General features: G+C 37.2%; 1 protein-coding gene and 1 pseudogene across 1 annotated transcript in view; one reads left to right on the top strand and one right to left on the bottom strand.

Annotated features, from left to right (window-relative positions):
• The first annotated feature begins 1,062 nt into the window (after positions 1–1,062).
• On the top strand, positions 1,063–5,133 carry LOC107822625 (vacuolar-processing enzyme-like; annotated as a pseudogene).
• Positions 5,134–6,404: 1,271 nt separating this feature from the next.
• Positions 6,405–20,596, bottom strand: part of LOC107822623 (vacuolar-processing enzyme-like) — a 28,917-nt gene continuing 14,725 nt past the window's right edge. The window contains exons 3-7 of the mRNA XM_075256081.1: positions 11,499–11,547; positions 11,073–11,280; positions 7,266–7,285; positions 6,780–6,986; positions 6,405–6,587 (exon numbers count right to left, since the gene is read on the bottom strand). Of these exons, the coding sequence (XP_075112182.1) occupies positions 6,405–6,587; positions 6,780–6,986; positions 7,266–7,285; positions 11,073–11,280; positions 11,499–11,547 (667 nt within the window). The remainder of the gene's footprint in view (positions 6,588–6,779; positions 6,987–7,265; positions 7,286–11,072; positions 11,281–11,498; positions 11,548–20,596) is intronic.

Genomic DNA, 20,596 nt, shown 5'->3' on the forward strand with positions numbered 1-20,596 from the left:
TGGTGGGTACGAGGAGAGGTAGAGGGAGACCTAAGAAGTATTGGGGAGAGGTGATCAGGCAGGACATGACGCGACTTAGGATTACTGAGGACATGGCCCTTGACAAGGAATTGTGGAGGTCGAACGTTAAGGTTGTAGGTTAGGGAAAAGTTGTGGATATTTTTACAGCGCACTAGAGTGAGACTAGCCAGTTAGGAGTTAGTCTTAGGATGCTACTGATCAGCTACTGATGCAGGGCTTTATCTGTTGGATATTAGTATACCTTCCATCTTTTTCGTATTTCTTATATTGCTGTTATTTTATGTTATATATTTTATGTTATTTTATTATGAGTCTATTGATAGTACTAATATATCGTCTCTTGTTGCTTTTTTGAGCCGAGAGCCTCCTAGAAACAGCCTCTCTGCCCCTCAGGGTAGGGGTAAGGTCTTCGTACATATTACCCTCCCCAGACCCCACTTGTGGGATTATACTGGGTTATTGTTGTTGTTGTTGTATTTGTCTTTATATAAATTGTTATCAGTTAACTATAGTAAATTGATACATATTCTCACCTATTTTTTGTCACTGATCATGGTAAATTAATATAATTTGATATAAACATCAAGTATCCTAATAAATTAATATAATTTGATATAAACATCGAGTGTAAGTAAGTTTTTCATGTTCTTCTTGTGCGGGTAACTTATAGCAATTTTGTGATTTTCTAACATTTAGAAGTATGTCATTTAATCCTTAATCTCCTCAGCCGGTACCTGATCTCCTTGTTTGCATCAGTCCACTCCAATGGACCAAAAAAAGTACAAATAACAATGTGCTGACATGACAAAATTATCATAAGTAACAAGAAATTTCTCGTACTGCAATGAGAATAAAAAGTATATTGCAATTGTCAATTTTTTTTTGACATATTTTGTGAGTTCCTATGATTGTTTTTCCCTTTAGAACTTTGAAATCTACGTTGTCCTCATTAGTCTCCTAAGTAATACGTCCCTAATGTAGTAATATTGGTTCAAAGAGTTTGAACTCTTATAAATTTCTCATATACCTATTCATACAACTCAATAATCCCATAATTTTGAGTGCTTTCTTTGTTAACCTCAAAACATAATACTATGATATTTCGGTATTATGTTAGTGTTGTATTTTTTGTTTTGCTCTCAATTTGGGTTAGTATTGAAGGTCGTAGTATTTCTGAATTCTTGACCGAAGAATCAGAAGGAACAAAATGGGCTGTCTTAGTTGCTGGCTCCAATGGCTGGGAAAATTATAGGCATCAGGTTATCATAACTATTTTTCTTTTACATTGTCTAATCCTTCTTTTTTAAAATATTTATACTAGAAGCTCCGCAATTTTTTTACTAATTATATTTTATATAGTAATTACTTAGGTAAAATTGGTTCTGCATTTTATTCCTCTAAAAATATTTTGTAACTAATCCTAATTTCAGACAATTTTAAAATTCTTACATTTTTGTATAGCAAGTTAAAAAATACCTACGTCTTGAATAAACGTTGTCACAAATAAGGCAAAATTAGAAACACTTGCAGTATTAGAAAATATAGCGATAAACTGTAATAACCTAAATTTCAATAGAGATTCTTTTGCAATTAGCCTTAACTTAAAAGATAAAACAACAGAAACAGTGGATAAAAAACTTCTCGCGAAAAAGAAAAACGAAAGGGTTTCTCCATTTCGCTAGTCCTGATTTAGCCCTAAATAATGGAGCAAGTATTTCGGTGCAAGTTAACTTATAAACTCAATGGTGAAAAAAAATATTACATTTATCCAAAAGATATTTATAGATAAAATACGGAATTTATAATCTTAAGCATAAGACGTATTACTTGCTACAACAGTTATAGTATAAAAATTCTTTACTCGAACTCTTTCATATTTGAAAAATTAAAAATAGTTGTTGACATTTTTAATTACTCTTTTTTAACTTCAATTTGAAATACTGATCTCCTAACACTCCTCCCCCTTTTCTCTTAATAACTTTAGGCAGCTAAATTGATAGAGATTTTATAATTCAACTTATATTAAAAGATCAAACGAGAGAAAGAATTTCTCACAAAACAAAACAAAACAAGAAATAAGTAAATCAAAATAAAAAGGGAAAGCAAAAACACTATAGTCCCTGAATCACTTCACTGGGTCGCTCTTAAGAAATGCTGGCGGATCCTTTTTTAAAGAATTCATACGGTCCAAATCAAAATCAAAAGGAAAAGCAAACACTATAATGCATTTTTGATGAATCCATACGGGTCCGAACAACATAGCTTACATATTTCTTTGGTCATTTCAGGCACCAATTACTAAAGGATGGAGGTCAAAACATCATCCTATTCATGTACGATGATATACAATAGAGAGAACCCCAGACCTGGAGTCATTATCAATAACCCATATGGCCATGATGTTTACAAAGGTGTCCCCAAGGTTTGTTTTTGTTCTTTCTGAGTTCAATTCCTTGAAAATTTTATTTCAAGATTATAGTGTTTGCTTATGAGGGGTTATTTTTTATTGATGGAAGGCAGGATTATGTGCTTGAAGATGTTAATGCTAACAATTTTTACCATGTTATCCTTGGAAACAAAAGCGCTGTAGTTGGGGGCAGTGGGAAAGTAGTGAACAGTGGTCCAAATGACCATATCTTCATCTACTATCCTGATCATGGTGGCCCGGGTGTGGTTTGTAAGTAGCCTCTCCTCACATTATTACACTCTATATTCTACATAATAACTTTTGCTTAGTCTTATGTTTTCACATTTTTGATAGGAGAGGGGATTCTTGAATGCCATTGCTAAGAATTTTGGATTATTAGTCACTGTAGTTGTGAATATGCATAATCAATTATTGTTAGGAACGTCTCGCCTAATGCCACGGTTAGGCAGTTGGAAATTTCAGCTAATATTGATCACAAAATTGGTGATTCTCTCCTGGTTTTTATCATACTTTGATAAACTGATTAGAATATGCAAAATTGTTTCATGCTTTTACTGTTATCAGCGATGCCAAGTGGAGAAGATGTTTATGTAAATAATCTAGTTGATGTGTTGAAAAAGAAGCATGCTTCAGGGACATATGACAGACTGGTAAATTGGTGTTTTAGTTTTTTCAGGCTTTCTTTTCCTTGGCACAAGTTTTGATCAGTGAAAATTTAAGTCTATAGTTTCCATCTTTAGGTGTTTTATTTAGAAGCTTGTGAGTCCGGAAGCATGTTTGATGGTCTTCTCCCTGAAGGTCTAGACATATATGTCATGACTGCATCAGAACCTAATGAAGATAGTTGGGCGACGTATTGTGGTGAGGGTACTCCTGATGATCCCTGCTTGGTTGAGTGTCCCCCTCCCGAGTTTCAGGGTGTGTGCTTGGGAGATTTGTACAGTGTTGCTTGGATGGAAGATAGGTATAAACAATTTTTGTCACCTCCTTTTTGTTAGTCAATGGGCAAAAAGTGAGTTGATGCATTTTATTGATTTTAGGCTTCTTCCCATATGATCTAGTTTGTTAAAAAGCCGATATATTTTGAGTATATCATGATCTGTCAATACCAAAACTATAAGCTTGTCGCATTGTTAGGAACGAGTACGCCAAATACAGATTCTTGTATTTTCTCCGATAATTCTAGGATGAAGTTTAAAAGATGAATTTTATACTTAGAAGATGACTTATGTCAAACTAATAACTGTTTGCACTTGTGAACAGCGATGTAACAGATCGTGATGCTGACAGTGTGCAAGGGCAGCATAGCCGATTAAGAGTTTGTTCTGTTGTGGACAAATATTGTATATGCTTTTAGCAATTTATTCAAAAAAATAGAAGAGCAATTTTTAATGCTTCAGATCCTATATGCTACATCTATGCTTTTTTTTACTTCTAATGGAAGCTTTATGATTTCATTTAGTCACTCATGTTGCAAATAGAACTGCAGCCAACATAACATTTGGTGGCTATGGCTCCCATGTCACAGAATACGGTGATATAGTGGTGAGCTTTGATCGACTTTCCACATATATGGGTGAAGCTTCCACAAACCACAGTCATGCCTTTGTGAATGCCATGTCATTCTCGACATCATCAAAGAGTGTGGATCAGCGCACTGCTGAACTTTTCTATTTGTTCACCAAAGTATGTTTCTACCTCTTTTTGCAGCACAATTGGTAGACTTCTTTTTCCTACACCACACAATTTCCATTCATTTTTTTCTGAATGTTTGCAGCACCAAAATGCCCCGGAAGGCTCTGATGAGAAATTCAAAGCTCACGCGAGACTTACTAAAGCTATATCACAGAGATTGTAACAATACTGTCGATGAACCAGATACTTCATAACATTTTGCATAATTCTCAAAACTGTCGATGAACCCCTTTTATCCATTTGTCACGTGCTTCCCTACTCAACCTGGATCCCAAGCAAATCTCTTGTTGGGCTGTCTAATTCCTTGGCCTTTTCGCAGTTTAGCCCTCGGCCCAACAGCTTGGCTAGCCTCGGTCCAAATAATTGACCCACAAGCATTATTGGAGTTATCCATGTTCACAACAGAGAACTCAAGTGGACAACAATGTAAAACGTCTTGGGGAGCTTCTTTTTTGTGTTGAAAAAGGTACTGAGGTACTACACAGTGTTCTACCAGCTGGACAACCACTTGTTGACAGCTGGGATTGCCTTAAGTCCTACGTAAGTATTTAACTTGGCGATAAAGGCAAGATTCTTTGTGGTACTTCAGTTCAATCTTCGTATTTTTGGTTCTTTTAATGAGAATACATGACCACTCTATTCCTGCGAATAGGTTAAGATATTTGAGGCACATTGTGGAAGATTAACCTCGTATGGAAAGAAACACATACGTGGTATAGCCAACATATGCAACGCTGGAATTACGAGTGAACAAATGGCTTCTACATCTGCACAAGCATGTTCAAGTTAGTAGAGGGTATTCTTGGCAAAAGGATATAATGTATGTTTAGCCAGTTTGTGTCATGGCTGCAAAATTTCACTTTTGGTAGATAGCTACACACAGAATAACGCTGCTGAGAAGCAGAAATTTGCCCCGTTTCCATGTACTAAAGCTTTTCAACAATGAAGCATTTTGATCTTTTTATTTGTTCACCAAGTCTTGTTCAATATCAGTGGTCTTCTATTTTGAATAGACATGGTTAAGTAGCTTATAAAAAACAAGTTATGAAAGCAAAAAAGAGGAAGAAGACAGATTACCAAAAAGGAAAAGAAGGATTCTGATGTAAAAATATATTTCCCTCTTATCATTCTTGAAATATTTTGATCACCCAAATACTGCAGGGTTTCTTTTATAGGTTAGATGCTTTTACTTTTTTGGTAGAACCTAATATCCTAATTTTGTTTGTACAAAACACAGTTACTTTTTTTGGGCTGGAGTATCATAAATGCATATAAACAGAACTCTTCCTGCAAACCAGATTATGGATTGGGGCAAATTAAGAGTCTATGACTCGGCGTGAAGCCACATTTTTAATGTTAAGAAAATATTTGTAGCATACTGTATTATGCTTCTCTCCGTTTTAGCCATCTTAAAACTTCTTCCCAACAATGGCATCTTTGAGAGAGACAAACGTTGATTTTGTTGACTATTGGAGGGACTTTCATGCAGTAATAGAAAAAGAAGCTCTTCTTGCAACCTTCAATATGATTTATGTTCTCACCACTCCAAAGCTTGAATTACTAGGCGAGTGGAAACTGTATGTTCTATAGGGCATATCCGCGGCTCTATGTAAAACATACTATAATGTGATCAGCACAAAAGGACTATTTGACAAATTGGAGGAAAAAAATACATGAAAGAAGACGCGAGTAAGTAAAGAAGTCTCTTGCGACCTGTTTTCTCAATTGTAAGTTGAGTGATGGTAAGTCTTTCATGACATAAATTTGCTAAAATTGAGAGGACTATTAATAACTTTGAACAAATAAGATGCATCTGCCCTATTGGGGCAGGGGTAAGGTCTGCGTACACATTACCCTCCCCAGAACCCACTATGTGGGATTCTACTGGGTAGTTGTTGTAAATAAGATGCATATGGATAATACCATCAGTATTTGGTCTGTCATTCAGAAGCTTGCTCTGTCATGAAATGACCTTTTTTCTAATTTAAAAGAAAGTCAAGCATATATTCCCTTTCAAACATAGTTTGTTCAGGCAGAGCTTTTGCATAGTAAGAGTTATATACAATGATGACGAACTATAACAATAGTTACAGTAAGATATCTGCTTCTAGTACATTTCAACTCAATAATGATGCGCTTCTAACCTGTATTTACAAGGAAGCAATTATGCTAAAGAACCATCTTACAATAACTATATCAATCTTCATACTGAAAATCACGACATTGAGCAATCATACTGATATTTAGCATTAGATGCCAATCATGCACTAAAACCCCTGTGGAGGGAACTCCAAGTATTGGATGGAAAGCTGGGACAAGCTTGTGCTGATGCCTCCACCATCTGCTCCATCTTAATTCCAACGTTGCATATGTTGGCAATGGAGCGCATATGTTTCATTCCATACTGGGATAACGATCCACAATGTGTCTCAAATGTTCTTACCTGTACAACACAAGGATAAAGAAGTCATATTGCCGAAGAATATAAGCCATGACACCATCCAAACTAACGATACATCCAATACAAATGATTTGTGCCACATACCCCATATATTCAAACAAGCTACAAGAGAATAAAATTTCCTTCCCACCAGCAAATTTTGGAGATATTGATGAAAATGGGGTGTGTACTTACAAATGATTTAAGGCAGTTCCAGTCATCAACAAGAGGATGACCAGCAGGGCGGACACTACTTAGCACCTCTGGACCTTTTTCAATTCCAAACAGAAGTTTACCGACAAGGGCTATGCTGTTGTCCAAGTGCAATCTATGTGATATTGCTTCATTTAACTGTTTCTGAGCCTCTACTTTCCTCACAGAGCCTTCAGGAGCCTTGCGGAACTGCCAGTTTGGACAACAGAACAGGGAAGTCAGATATGAAGAATTTTCTTTGTTTAGGGGCAGAAGGACTATTCTACGACAGTAGGACTCACGAAACTAGACGAACTAGGCACCAATTTTCATTCAGCAGTGCGTAAATAAAGAAGTAGAATCATGTTTTTCAGATGAAACTCTTTCTCTGCACTGCATTTCAATGACAATATTACTCATGTTTTGAAACCAGTAGAAGCATCATTTTGGCAGCTTAAACTCACAAAGTGTGCCGGCACTAGAATTAACCTCAGAAAAAGTGTGCTTTGCTTTTAATACGAAAAAAAAAAAAAAACTCAAAACATAAAAGAGCATAATAATACGCCACATTGGCTCTTTTGAACCCTAAGAAACTTTAATTTCAAGATCACTATAGCTTTGCTTGATTAAAAATAGTTCATTCAGCTTAATACCACCTCAGTACACATTCAATGATCCAGTTGATATCTGAAATGCTCAACTCTGAACTATTCGGTGAATTATCTATACTATATTAAAAGTGGAAAACCTTAAGTCAAAAGTTAAATTACTAAAATACCCCTCCTTATTTACTAAACTAACCCATTTAATTTAACTATTAAAAATTTAAAAACTACAGATAGATGCAAGTGGCAGAAGCCTACTTTTAACAGCCAAGCAATGTTTCATATGCCCCTTCTTTAAGATTTCCTTCCATGCACAAACCTCCATTTATAATCTATTTAACTATTCTTATTTTCAGTAATTTTGTAAAGTCCTGTTTATATAAATAACATAGTAGATAATTTTAAGTTATGACTATGTTACTTATTTCTCCAAATTGATATCAACCACAGAGTTCAAAATTAAATTCTAAAGGTAGTTTGATTGACGTAGACTTTTGATTAATTTGAAGGTCTAAATGTTATGGAGTAGATCTAACTGTGTTTGCTGCTTATGCCCTTAAATTGGGATGGCAAACATGATTCTAAAAATGTTTCGTTATTCTTGCTTTAGTGATCTTCTTAATTTTCGTTTTCAGGAAGAATTGGAACAAGGAACATATCATCGCATCTGCACTCCTTTATTTGAGTACGTACTCTCCGTTTATTACTAAATTATCTTCAACAAAACCTTTCTTAATATACTTTTGTTACCACGTCAGCCCTAAAGTTGGAGATTGCATTTTTTTTAGCCTTAAGGGTAGGTTTCTACACGAATTATCCTAAACAAGAGTCTTTGTTTAAAGTCCTAAATTCTTAGATAAGGTAAAAATGTGAAGAAAAAAATATGATTTACAGAAGTTTTATTCGTACCATTGCTTCTTGCGGGTCTGACAAATTTATTCTTTTGTTTGTCAGCACCAAAAAATATACATGTGGCTGAGCAATGAAAATATTAGTAACTCGAACAAGTTTAGTAAGAGGACAAAGTTCGAGTCACATTGTAAATTTTAGTCCTATAATATTGGTTAACAAAAAATAACGTCATTTTAAATTTGTATTATATTTTTTACTTATTTATAATATTTTTATTAATTACATCAGCTGCTGGTTAAAACTTTTAAAGTAGGTAAAGACGATCCAAATAACATTCTTTCTAATCATGTAAAAAAGTGAGGATTTCTCTTAACCAAATTGAAGCTATTATATTATTAATGACCGAATGAATCATGTTAACCCCAATTACTCTTCAATGCACAAAGAAGTTGAAATAATTTTTACTAACAATGCCATTATACAAGAATCCAACAATGACATTTCTATCCAAAAATTTCAAAATGATTTGTATCCTGGGAAGACGGGGAAAATATAGTGACGGCACTATCTTTGTAAATTTTTGAAGGAATTTATGAACTACTTTCATACATAATTAGTTCATACTTATTACTAATTTTAATTTCATACTTTTGTGATGTAATTGCAAGTTAGTAATAGTGGTACTACTTTCAAGACGAATATTAGTATAGACAACAAGAGTCCTGACCATGATAGAACAACTGATTCGAATAAAATGAAAATATACTAGGAATATAGTCTATAGAGAAGTATTAGATAAGGTACTGGTCATTAATACATGTTTGTACCTCATAAATCAAAATAAGTAATATTATTTTACATATATAAAATTGAACTTTGATTGTTCAACTTCCTAGGTGTAGACGATATCAATCATCTTAATCTCGACATACTCTTTGATGTACAATTATTTACTCAAAGATTTATTTTAATAATATGTAATATTATTATTTCAAAAAAGCAGGAACCTTTAAATTTAAAAATTGAATTACATATATATTTGCCCTATTTAAAACCTAATGATCCTAATTAAAGAAAACAATTCACGTTGAATCAACCACCTTTGTGCGAGCGAATGTGTTTCTTCATAGAAGAAGTTGTGCCCTTCAGAAAAGTTACATTATTTAAACTTCTCAGTCCCAATTATGAATTTATACCTCCAACTACTCAATGAAAATTTACTTATTCAAACTTCCTTGATTGTACATCCTTTTGGCATCTTTTAGAGTCTGGTGCTCTATTTTTATTTCGAAGTTGCTGCTTCATATTCAGTGTAGCTTGGGCTTTACACCGGTGAATCACTATCTGCCAATTTAATTCACATAAGTTTGGTAGAATATTTTGTTGGTTAGTCCACTTATGTTACTATTACTTTATCTTGATTTCATTGATAGATGTTGTGAGCCTGACTTCGATAATTATTGTTTTTCAACTACGTGTAATTTTGGAATGGCTTCTTTCGGTTGGTATATCTTGCTTTAGTTTCATTAGTCTTGAGATATTGACTGTACAATTTTCTATTAACATAAATTGGTCCCTGAAACCTTACATCAAATCAATTAAGTATTGGAAAAATGGACTCACTTGCTTCAACCAGTATTGAAAATGTATGACCTATTTGGACGAACAACGCAATACTAAAATTCATCATTTTGGCAAATGTATTTGTAATTCTTGCTACAACTTTCTTTTATCTAAGTCCATTTAATTTGTTTTCAAAGCCTTAGTATAAGTTCTAATTAGTTAAATGACGTAGAGAAAGGAGAGCTTCATGTTGTGACAATGCTAATGTGAAGAAAGGACCACGGTCACCCTGAGGAAGATATTAAGCTCTTTGATTATTTTGAAAAATAAGAAATATAGTACATTATATATATATATATATATATATATATATATATATATATATATATATATATATATATATATATATATATATATTATATAGGGACCTTTTCCCTAAATTTTATTTAACTTGCTTATCGAATTTTATTAATTTGATGAGATTTGAACTTTCACACTTATTGATTTATAATAAATGTTACTTATAGATGTATATGATAAAGTTGGAGATTGTACATGATGTGTACATTAAAATAGGAAAAGCAAGGCATGAGTATTTCAGAAAAGAGCAATTAACCTTGAGAAGATAATTATTTGACGGTGTAATTGATACTGTTATGGTTGAAGGACATAGAGAAGGCAAAGTTGATATAAAAATGCTGCTTCTGACATCGACTATTGGAGCAATAAAATTACGAAAGGGAGATATACCAAAATTTAATTGATAATGTGATGGCTAGAGCGATAATAGAGTTTGTTAGATAGCCTTTGACTTTTTACATAAAAAGCCTTACGGTTACGCATGCATGAATGCTAGGTTTTTATATTCAAATTTGTAATTTATAACTAAATCAAATATTTTTCGAATATGTAACATTTACTATTTTAAGTATATATATATATCCTGTAAAAAATAATATGAAAGCAGAGAGACTAGTTAATTTAAAAAAACAGAAAGAAAAAAAATATCACATGGCAAGGAACATCAGATACAAAAATTCAGTGTTTCTTTGACCTGAATATTATGTGGGAGGCCTCTATAGTAGTTATGTCACCTCAAATATGATGATCAAATAAAGTACTCATTGGCACCTAAAGGTGCCTGCTTTTATAGATGATATTACCACTAGTTGATGCGCATTTATTTCGTGCCGTTTTACAGGTGTAAGTAAATTTCTTCTTTCATCCTTGGGATACTAACGTCTACCATATAAACGCATGTAAAATTGGAACATACCTTTGTGCCAGAAATGCAGAAGATATGCATCACGCTGGTTGACAGCCGTTGATACTCGCAAGGAATTGTCATCCATAAAAGTGTAATTATCATTTGCAGGATTTGTACCCATATATAAGTATAGAGCATCCTTGCTGAGATGTAGATCACCATATTGCATGACATGCGAACCATAAACAGGATTCCCAGTAGCAGTTCTCTCTTTGACCTGCAAAAAGTGCAACATTCGTTATTATTCACAACAAGAACCAAATCATCAGAGTATAAAAACACCCACCTCCCCCCTTGTTCCTTTCTCTCACTTTCACAGCAGAGAAGTATTGGCTTCACTTTCTAAGTTCTTCATTCTACTATAAATTTAAATTTTTCTGCTGAAACATGCACCCTATTAGATTACCACAATTCTCCACGTCCATAAGATCTTACCAGGTGATATTGCTGCTTCACACTTTCAGTCCGCAGGTTGTGTAATTCACTGCTCAGGTACAAAGATACAGAGTCAATAAAAAATTATGCTGCTGAAACTAATAAAGATAATTTCATAAGTAGATTTAAAGTTATAGCAACTATGCCTTAATCTCAACTAGTTGGGGTCGCTAATTAGCATATTCATAATTCCATAATAAGAAAAGTTGACTGTGAAGGAATAACAAATGGAAAGAAATCATCATAAAGCTGATACAGAAGTTGTACTGTCTGTCACACCTCCTTTTTACGCACCCCAGGGGGCGCAGGGGAGTTTTTTCCCAATTAAAGGACAATCGAAACGGGATTGGTTTAATTATTTCAGAGTCGCCACTTGGGAGATTTAGGGTGTCCCAAGTCACCAATTTTAATCCCGAATCGAGGAAAAGAATAACTCTATATTACAGTCTGCGTACCAGAAATCCGGATAAGGAATTCTGTTAACCCGGGAGAAGGTGTTAGGCATTCCCGAGTTACGTGGTTCTAGCACGGTCGCTCAACTGTTATATTCGGCTTATTTATCTGATTTTTAATACAATTATGAACCATGTGCAAAAATTTTATCTTTTAACCGCTTTATTAATTATTATTATTAAGAAATGTGAACATCGCTTAAAACATATCTTTGGACTGTGTCACATGAAATGCACCCACAATCCGAAACATATTTTATTTGATGTTTTAGAATTTGGATTTGGGTCGCATGAAATGCGCACCCGAGTTTAAGAAAATTAAATTATTAAAGGCGCGCCTAAAGCAACTAGCGCATTATTATTTTTGGGGAGGGCCGTGAAATTTTCTAAACGACCCGTCCCGGAATCTAAGTATTTAATATATACACTTAGAGGGCCCCGCAATTTGTCCCTTTTATTTGGCGAGGCTTGTCTCATTTTACTTATTTTTTTATTTTTTATTATTATTTATTTTTATTTTTATATTTTTAAAGGGATGCCATTTTTATGCCTTTAACAGTACTAAACCTTATAGCCTATTTACAACTGAAATCTCATAACTCGTTACAATTTTAATAAAAGGAATCTAGCAAAATGAGTGTTTTGGAAGTAATAACAACAAGTAATGCTAGTTTTGTCCGAATGAACTAAGCAAGAGAAAAGACGAACAAATTAACGTTAAACTGTGTCATGGAGCAACTAACCCTACTTAATTAAATGATATCAAATAAACAAAAATATGTAACACCAAAAATGAACAAAGCGCATATGGTGAAAACATAAGCAGAACATTATCGCATCAATTTATATATTGCATCTTCGAATGTTCAACGTAACATTTCCTTATCTAATGCTTGAAGTTTACTAACCTTTGAACCTCGGCAAACTCAAGACGACAAACACGACCCCGACGAAACTCAAGCCGGACCTCACTCGACGAGGAATAATGATGAAACCTCGGACAAACACCTCGATGAACCAAAGACGACCTCGACGGAGAGTTTGGACCCCACAACTGTCGACGATCAGGTGGGTTGGTGGAAGGTTTTGGACGTGAGGGTGCCAGCGTTAATGGAGGTGGGTTTTTGCTGGTTGCTTGGTCGTCGGGCAGTGGTCGACGGACTGGTTGTGGTGGTTATGGGTGGAGGTGACGGGACGGAGTGGTCGTTTGGTGGTGGTGCTTGGTCGACGGAGGGGAATGCGACGAAGCTGGTGGGTTGTTTGGACGTAGGGAGTAGAAGCGGCAGCAGTGGAGGAGTGGTCGTGGACGACGGACTGGAAGAGTGGTCGTTTGGACGGTGGTTATGGCGTTGTGGGGGTGGTCGACGAGACTGGGGCTGCGACGGGGATTGCCGGTGGTGACGAGGCAGCAGGTTGACGGGGATGGTGCGTGGGGGTGCCGGAAGGTATGAAGGAGCTTAGTGGTCGTTCATGGTGGTTTTGGGCGGTAGGGGTGTTGGTCCGGGGCTAGGAGGAAGTCCGGAAATGGAGTCCCTTTTTCAGGTAGGGTTTTTCTTCCTTCTTTAGGAAGAAGACGAGAGTACAGTCTCTTTTTTCCAATTTTTCCAATCCTTTTTCGTTGGTTTCCCAGTCCGTAAGTCCTCCCTTTTTGTTGGCTTTTTCCTTCTTTTAAAATTTCCCAAATCCCTTTTCGTTGGTCCCCCCTCTTTTCAAATTCTGTCCGTGTTTTTGTAATGCAATGCCCATGAAAATGAGCCCCACGCGTGGTGGGGTTCGAGGCATATGTCCCCCACGCGTGGTGGGGTTCCCCACGTGTCCTGGACACGGTTTATTATGGGCTAGGTCCGAAAATTAGGCCTAAAACCGGGTAGTTTAAACCCGAATATTATTCTTTTGCCCGGACCCGAGAAATAGGAACACGTTGCTTAACTAGTCCTATGTAAGCAAAATAACTACCGAAAATAAGACTAGTATTTAACAAAACTATATCTTTTTTTTTAAATATTTTTAAGGTTTTAAAATAGCTACAAAATATTAATAAAACTATTTTTTGTAATTTTCGTAAATATTAAGATAAAATATGAAGTACTATTTTTGTATTTTTTCAAAGTTAAAACGACTATAAAATATTAATAAAACCATTTTTTTGTAATTTTCGTAAATATTAAGATAAAATATGAAGTAATATTTTTTTTGTATTTTTCAAAGTTAAAATAACTATAAAATATTAATAAAACTATTTTTTTTTGTAATTTTCGTTTTTTTTAATAAAGACAAAAATATGAAATAATATTTTTTGTATTAAAATGACTTCAAAACATTAATAGAATTATATATATTTTTTTTTTGTTAATTTTCGAATTTATATAAAGTACCAAAATAAAGTACCGTTTTTGTATTTTTCAAAATTATAATGACTGCAAACATTAATAGAACTATATATTTTAGTAATTTTTGAATTTATATAAAGTACCAAAATAAAGTACAATTTTTTGTATTTTTTCCACGTTTATGAGAAATGCATAAACTAAAATTCATATATGTATTTTTTGTGATTTTTTTCTTTTTGCAACGAAATAAAGTAAAAATAGTTAAAATGGCTATATTAGACCCAATTTCACATATTCACGCTAAAAATGTGAAAAATCTCGGGGAGGGTCAAAAATCACGTGCTTACAGCTGGCCCTCTTTGACTGGAAACACGAAGAGTTTTCCGACAAAGAACGACTAGACGTGTTTTTGACCCGACCATTACTTGGACGGACTACACTTAAGGAAAGGGAGGGAATGTGACCGAGCCCTGGTATCTGAGCTGCCTACATATCCTTGCTTATACAGGAATCAGGCCACGTGTAGTTCGAAATGAGAGAGATAGTGAAGTATACCGAGGTGAAGAGCCGATCGAGGTGCCGCTCCGTTGAGGTTCCGGTCCACGGTCCTGTCGTTACAACAAAAACGAAGACTGAAAAAAGACTAACTAAACCTATCAGCTACTAGTTACAAGGATTCCTATCTGTAAGTCTTCTGAAACTTGGTCTTGAGTCTTGAATGGTGCTTCATACAGACTTCAGGTTTGAACCTTGATACAGCTAGTTGTAGGTGCTAGTTCTTTGAGCGGACCACATCTGTTCTCTACTTCCGTACCTTGGGTTCTTTTCCCCTCTTGTTTTCTTGTTGTCTTTCTTGACCAGCCTTTTGTGAATGCTGGGGATTTTATTGCTTCCTGCTGGAGGTTCCTGTTGTATTCCTTTGCTTCATTGATTCTAAGTGTGCTCCTTTCTCATATGAGCGGGCTTTTGACTTCAATGCTTCAATTGTATTCCCTTATTCTCCAGGTGGGTGCCTGATTTCTTCCTTCCTTTGTCCTTATTCTCCAGGTGGACGCCTGATTTCTTATTTTCTTTGTCCTTGTTCTCCAGGTGGACGCCTGATTTCTTCCTTCTTTGTCCTTGTTCTCCAGGTGGACGCCTGATTTCTATTTTTCTTTGTCCTACAACAAACTCCGTTCTACAGGCGGGTCTCCTATTGGTAAGATTAAACTTAGGAAGTGCGTCTCCTATGGTGAAACTAAACTGAGGAAGTGTGTCTCCTATGGTGATGACATGCCTGCATTTATACTTGTGGGCGACCTGGAATATGGAATGAACGGACAAAATGTATTCCCGCATTATACTGGTGGGCGACCTAGAACTGAAATGTATTCCCGCATTATACTGGTGGGCGACCTAGAACTTAAATGTATTCCCGCATTATACTGGTGGGCGACCTAGAACTTAAATGTATTCCCGCATTATACTGGTGGGTGACCTAGAACTTAAATGTATTCCCGCATTATACTGGTGGGCGACCTAGAACTTAAATGTATTCCCGCATTATACTGGTGGGCGACCTAGAACTTAAATGTATTCCCGCATTATACTGATGGGCGACCTAGAACTTAAATGTATTCCCGCATTATACTGGTGGGCGACCTAGAACTTAAATGTATTCCCGCATTATACTGGTGGGCGACCTAGAACTGAAATGTATTCCCGCATTATACTGGTGGGCGACCTAGAACTTAAATGTATTCCCGCATTATACTGGTGGGCGACCTAGAACTTAAATGTATTCCCGCATTATACTGGTGGGCGACCTAGAACTTAAATGTATTCCCGCATTATACTGGTGGGCGACCTAGAACTTAAATGTATTCCCGCATTATACTAGTGGGCGACCTAGAACTTAAATGTATTCCCGCATTATACTGGTGGGCGACCTAGAACTTAAATGTATTCCCGCATTATACTGGTGGGCGACCTAGAACTTAAATGTATTCCCGCATTATACTGGTGGGCGACCTAGAACTTAAATGTATTGAAATTGTTTCCCCCATTATACTGGTGGGCGACCTAGAACTGAAATGTATTCCCGCATTATACTGGTGGGCGACCTAGAACTTGAAAGTATTCCCGCATTATACTGGTGGGCGACCTAGAACTTAAATGTATTCCCGCATTATACTGGTGGGCGACCTAGAACTTAAATGTATTCCCGCATTATACTGGTGGGCGACCTAGAACTTAAATGTATTCCCGCATTATACTGGTGGGCGACCTAGAACTTAAATGTATTCCCGCATTATACTGGTGGGCGACCTAGAACTTAAATGTATTCCCACATTATACTGGTGGGCGACCTAGAACTTAAATGTATTCCCGCATTATACTGGTGGGCGACCTAGAACTTAAATGTATTCCCGCATTATACTGGTGGGCGACCTAGAACTTAAATGTATTCCCGCATTATACTGGTGGGCGACCTAGAACTGAAATGTATTCCCGCATTATACTGGTGGGCGACCTAGAATTTAAATGTTTTCCCGCATTATACTGGTGGGCGACCTAGAACTTAAATGTATTCCCGCATTATACTGGTGGGCGACCTAGAATATGGAATGAACAGACAAAATGTATTTGAAATTGTTTCCCCGTTCTTCCGAGAAAATTTTGACAATCGGTAGAAAATTTTCTGCCCCGGTTTTGGTGACTTCCCTGGCGTTGCATCTTGCTGCCATCATCAACCCTTTGTTTTCCTGCAGCAGACAAAAGGATTTAATTAGTTTTCATCGTGGTGGTAGAGGGTGCCTTTCGGGCGGATGATTTTTCCTTTCTTCTCTTTTTCTTGCTTTATGTCCCCATAATTGATTAGTGGGCAGAGTTGCCTACTGGGGGTCTCTAGCCTGCTGGGGATTGGCTTTCAATTAATCCCCTTTTCTGCTTTCTCTTTAAGCACATGTTGTGGGAGTCTGCTTTTAATTCCCGAAACCACTCCCTTTATGAGCTTACTTCCTCCAAAATTGTCGGGCACGATCACTGCATTGCCTGGGATCGGCCTTTAAGACTGTTTGTATTATCCTGCATTGGATGAATTCCCCTCCGGTTTCTGGTAGTAAGCTTTGAAAAATCCTTTCAAGACACATTTTAGGAAAAGAAATAAAAGATAGAAAAAGGAGAAAATCTTTCTGAACCAATATTTTGGTGGGAGAAGAAACTCAAAAGAACTTATCTGGAGGACATGACTGGTCCCCGTGATCATGACGTGCACCACCGATTCCTGACCCAGTCTATTTGTATCAATCGATTTGCCCGATGGTTTGATTTGCTGGGGCTGATAAAAGAGTGTCCATTTCGAATGTTGTAGCTTTTGTTGATCTGTCTTGTCGCCTCATAGTGCCCTTCGAGGGGTTTTCACTAATGAGACTCTCTCTTTTCTCTCATCTCCCGGCGCCTTATGGTGCCTGTGAAGGTTTTCACCAATAAGACTCTCTCATTTCATATCCCTCATCTTACATCGCCTCTCGGTGCCTGTGAAGGTTTTCACCGATAAGACTCTCTCATTTTATTTATTTCGAGGAATCGGGGCGTTGTAATTACAACCTTCTCTTCTGGAGATTCCTTTGACTATCAATTCATTCCCAGTCTTACGATCCTCTTCTTTGCTGGGGATCGGTGTATTATTCTCGGTCTTATTTGCCTGACTCGACATCTCTTGAACATTGATCGGGAGGTCTTTTGGACGTTGATGTTGGTTTTGGTGTGGGGTTAAAGAAAGGCTATAAAAATGAAAATAATTTGATGGGTGATGTGCTACAGCTTTTGGAATCAAACCTTTGTTGGAACTTAAAACATAACCTCTGCCCCAGTTTTCTTGTTTGGGGAATTTTTTTTTTTTTACACTTATGTTGCGCTATGTGCGTTACGCACACTGTGCCTATTATGCACACTATGTACATTATGCATCCTATATTCTCTATGATGCAGACTATGACCGAGCCGTGAGGCGCCTACGTATCCTCTTCGAGGAATCAGGTCAAACGTAGTTCCCACGGTTTTGTATTTCTTATGATTTTATCTTCTTCTCTTTTTTTCTTTTCCTTCTTTTCATTTTCTTTCTCTTTTCTTTTTCTCTTTTTTTTCCATGTCTTTTCCATTAGTGATTCCAAAAGAGGGGTATGAAAGAATTACTTAGGCTCAAAGGGGGAAGCAAGGGTTAAAAGTGTTTGGATAGAAGAAAGAATTGCCTCCGTCATCTCATTATTCAACAAATGCCAAACACAAACAAATAAACCAAAAATTGCCATAATTAAAGAAATTACGCATAATATCTCTTGACTGCATCTGAATTGATAGCCATGTTGACACATCTACTCTCGACATCTGTCAAACACAAAGCACCGTTGGACAATACTCTGGTCACGATATAAGGCCCTTGCCAATTTGGGGCGAATTTGCCTTTTGCCTCGACCTGATGTGGGAGGATCTTCTTCAATACCTGCTGCCCTACCTCAAACTTCCTGGGGCGCACCTTCTTATTATATGTTCTCGCCATTCTCTTCTGGTACAGCTGACCATGGCACACTGCTGCCAATCTTTTCTCATCTATCAGGCTCAACTGTTCCAATCGAGCTTTGACCCATTCATCATCATCAATCCCGGCTTCAGCGACAATTCGGAGGGACGGAATTTCGACTTCCGCTGGTATTACGGCCTCAGTTCCGTACACCAACAAATAAGGAGTTGTGCCTATGGAAGTTCGGACCGTAGTGCGGTAACCCAACAAAGCAAAGGGTAATCTCTCGTGCCATTGTCTGGACCCTTCCACCATTTTTCGCAGTATCTTCTTGATATTCTTATTGGCTGCTTCGACTGCTCCATTCGCCTTGGGACGATATGGGGTGGAATTGCGGTGTGTAATCTTGAATTGTTGGCATACCTCTCTCATCAAGCTGCTATTAAGATTCGCACCGTTATCCGTGATGATCACTTTTGGGATCCCAAATCTGCAGATGATATGGGAGTGAACAAAGTCCACCACTGCCTTCTTGGTTACTGACTTGAAGGTTTCAGCCTCAACCCATTTGGTGAAGTAATCAATGGTCACGAGAATGAACCTATGACCGTTGGACGCTGCCGGCTCGATGGGCCCAATGACATCCATGCCCCACGCCACAAACGGCCAGGGTGCTGACATCGTATGTAACTCTGTTGGCGGAGAATGAATCAAATCTCCATGTATCTGGCACTGATGGCATTTCCTCACAAAAGTGATACAGTCGTGTTCCATGGTGAGCCAATAACACCCTGTTCGAAGGATCTTTCTTGCCAATATATATCCGCTCATGTGTGGCCCACAAACTCCAGCATGTACCTCTGCCATAACTGTCGTTGCTTGACTGGCATCTATGCATCTCAACAATCCCAAATCCGGGGTTCTTTTGTACAATACTCCTCCACTGAGGAAGAAACCATTCGACAAACGCCGAAGGGCTCTTTTTTGGTCTCTAGAGGCATGTTCTGGATATATCCCCATTCTGAGGTATTCCTTGATATCATGAAACCAGGGTTCGCCATCTGCTTCTTCTTCTATGGCATTGCAGTAGGCGTGCTGATCACGGACCTGGATGTGCAGAGGATCAACATACATTTTGTCAGGGTGGTGCAGCATTGATGCTAAGGTGGCCAAGGCATCCGCAACCTCATTGTGAACTCTCGGGATGTGTTTGAACTTCACCGATCGAAATTGCTTGCTCAGATCATGCAAGCATTGTCGGTATGGTATGAGCTTTAGATCTCGTGTTTCCCATTCACCCTGAATTTGATGTACCAAGAGGTCCGAGTCGTCCAAGACCAAAACGTCTTGGACATCCATGTCAGCAGCCAAGCGCAGACCTAGAATGCAAGCCTCATACTCGGCCATATTGTTGGTGCAATAGAAGCGTAGTTGAGCCGTAACAGGATAATGCCGTCCTATTTCAGAAATGAGTACTGCTCCTATTCCGACCCCTTTTGCGTTTGCAGCTCCATTGAAGAAAAGCTTCCAACCCGGTTCCTCAGCTAATTCCAACTCATTCATATGCATTACCTCTTCGTCAGGAAAATACGTTCTTAAGGGCTCGTATTTTTCATCAACGAGATTCTCTGCCAAATGGTCTGCCAGCGCCTGGGCTTTCATGGCCGCCCTCGTTACATAAACGATATCAAACTCTGTGAGCAGAATTTGCCATTTTGCCAACCTTCCCGTGGGCATAGGTTTCTGAAAGATATACTTCAATGGGTCCAAACGGGATATGAGATAAGTAGTATACGATGATAGGTAGTGCTTCAA

This window comes from Nicotiana tabacum, chromosome 6, assembly GCF_000715075.1.
Source record: "Nicotiana tabacum cultivar K326 chromosome 6, ASM71507v2, whole genome shotgun sequence".
In the NCBI taxonomy this organism is placed as follows: domain Eukaryota; kingdom Viridiplantae; phylum Streptophyta; class Magnoliopsida; order Solanales; family Solanaceae; genus Nicotiana; species Nicotiana tabacum.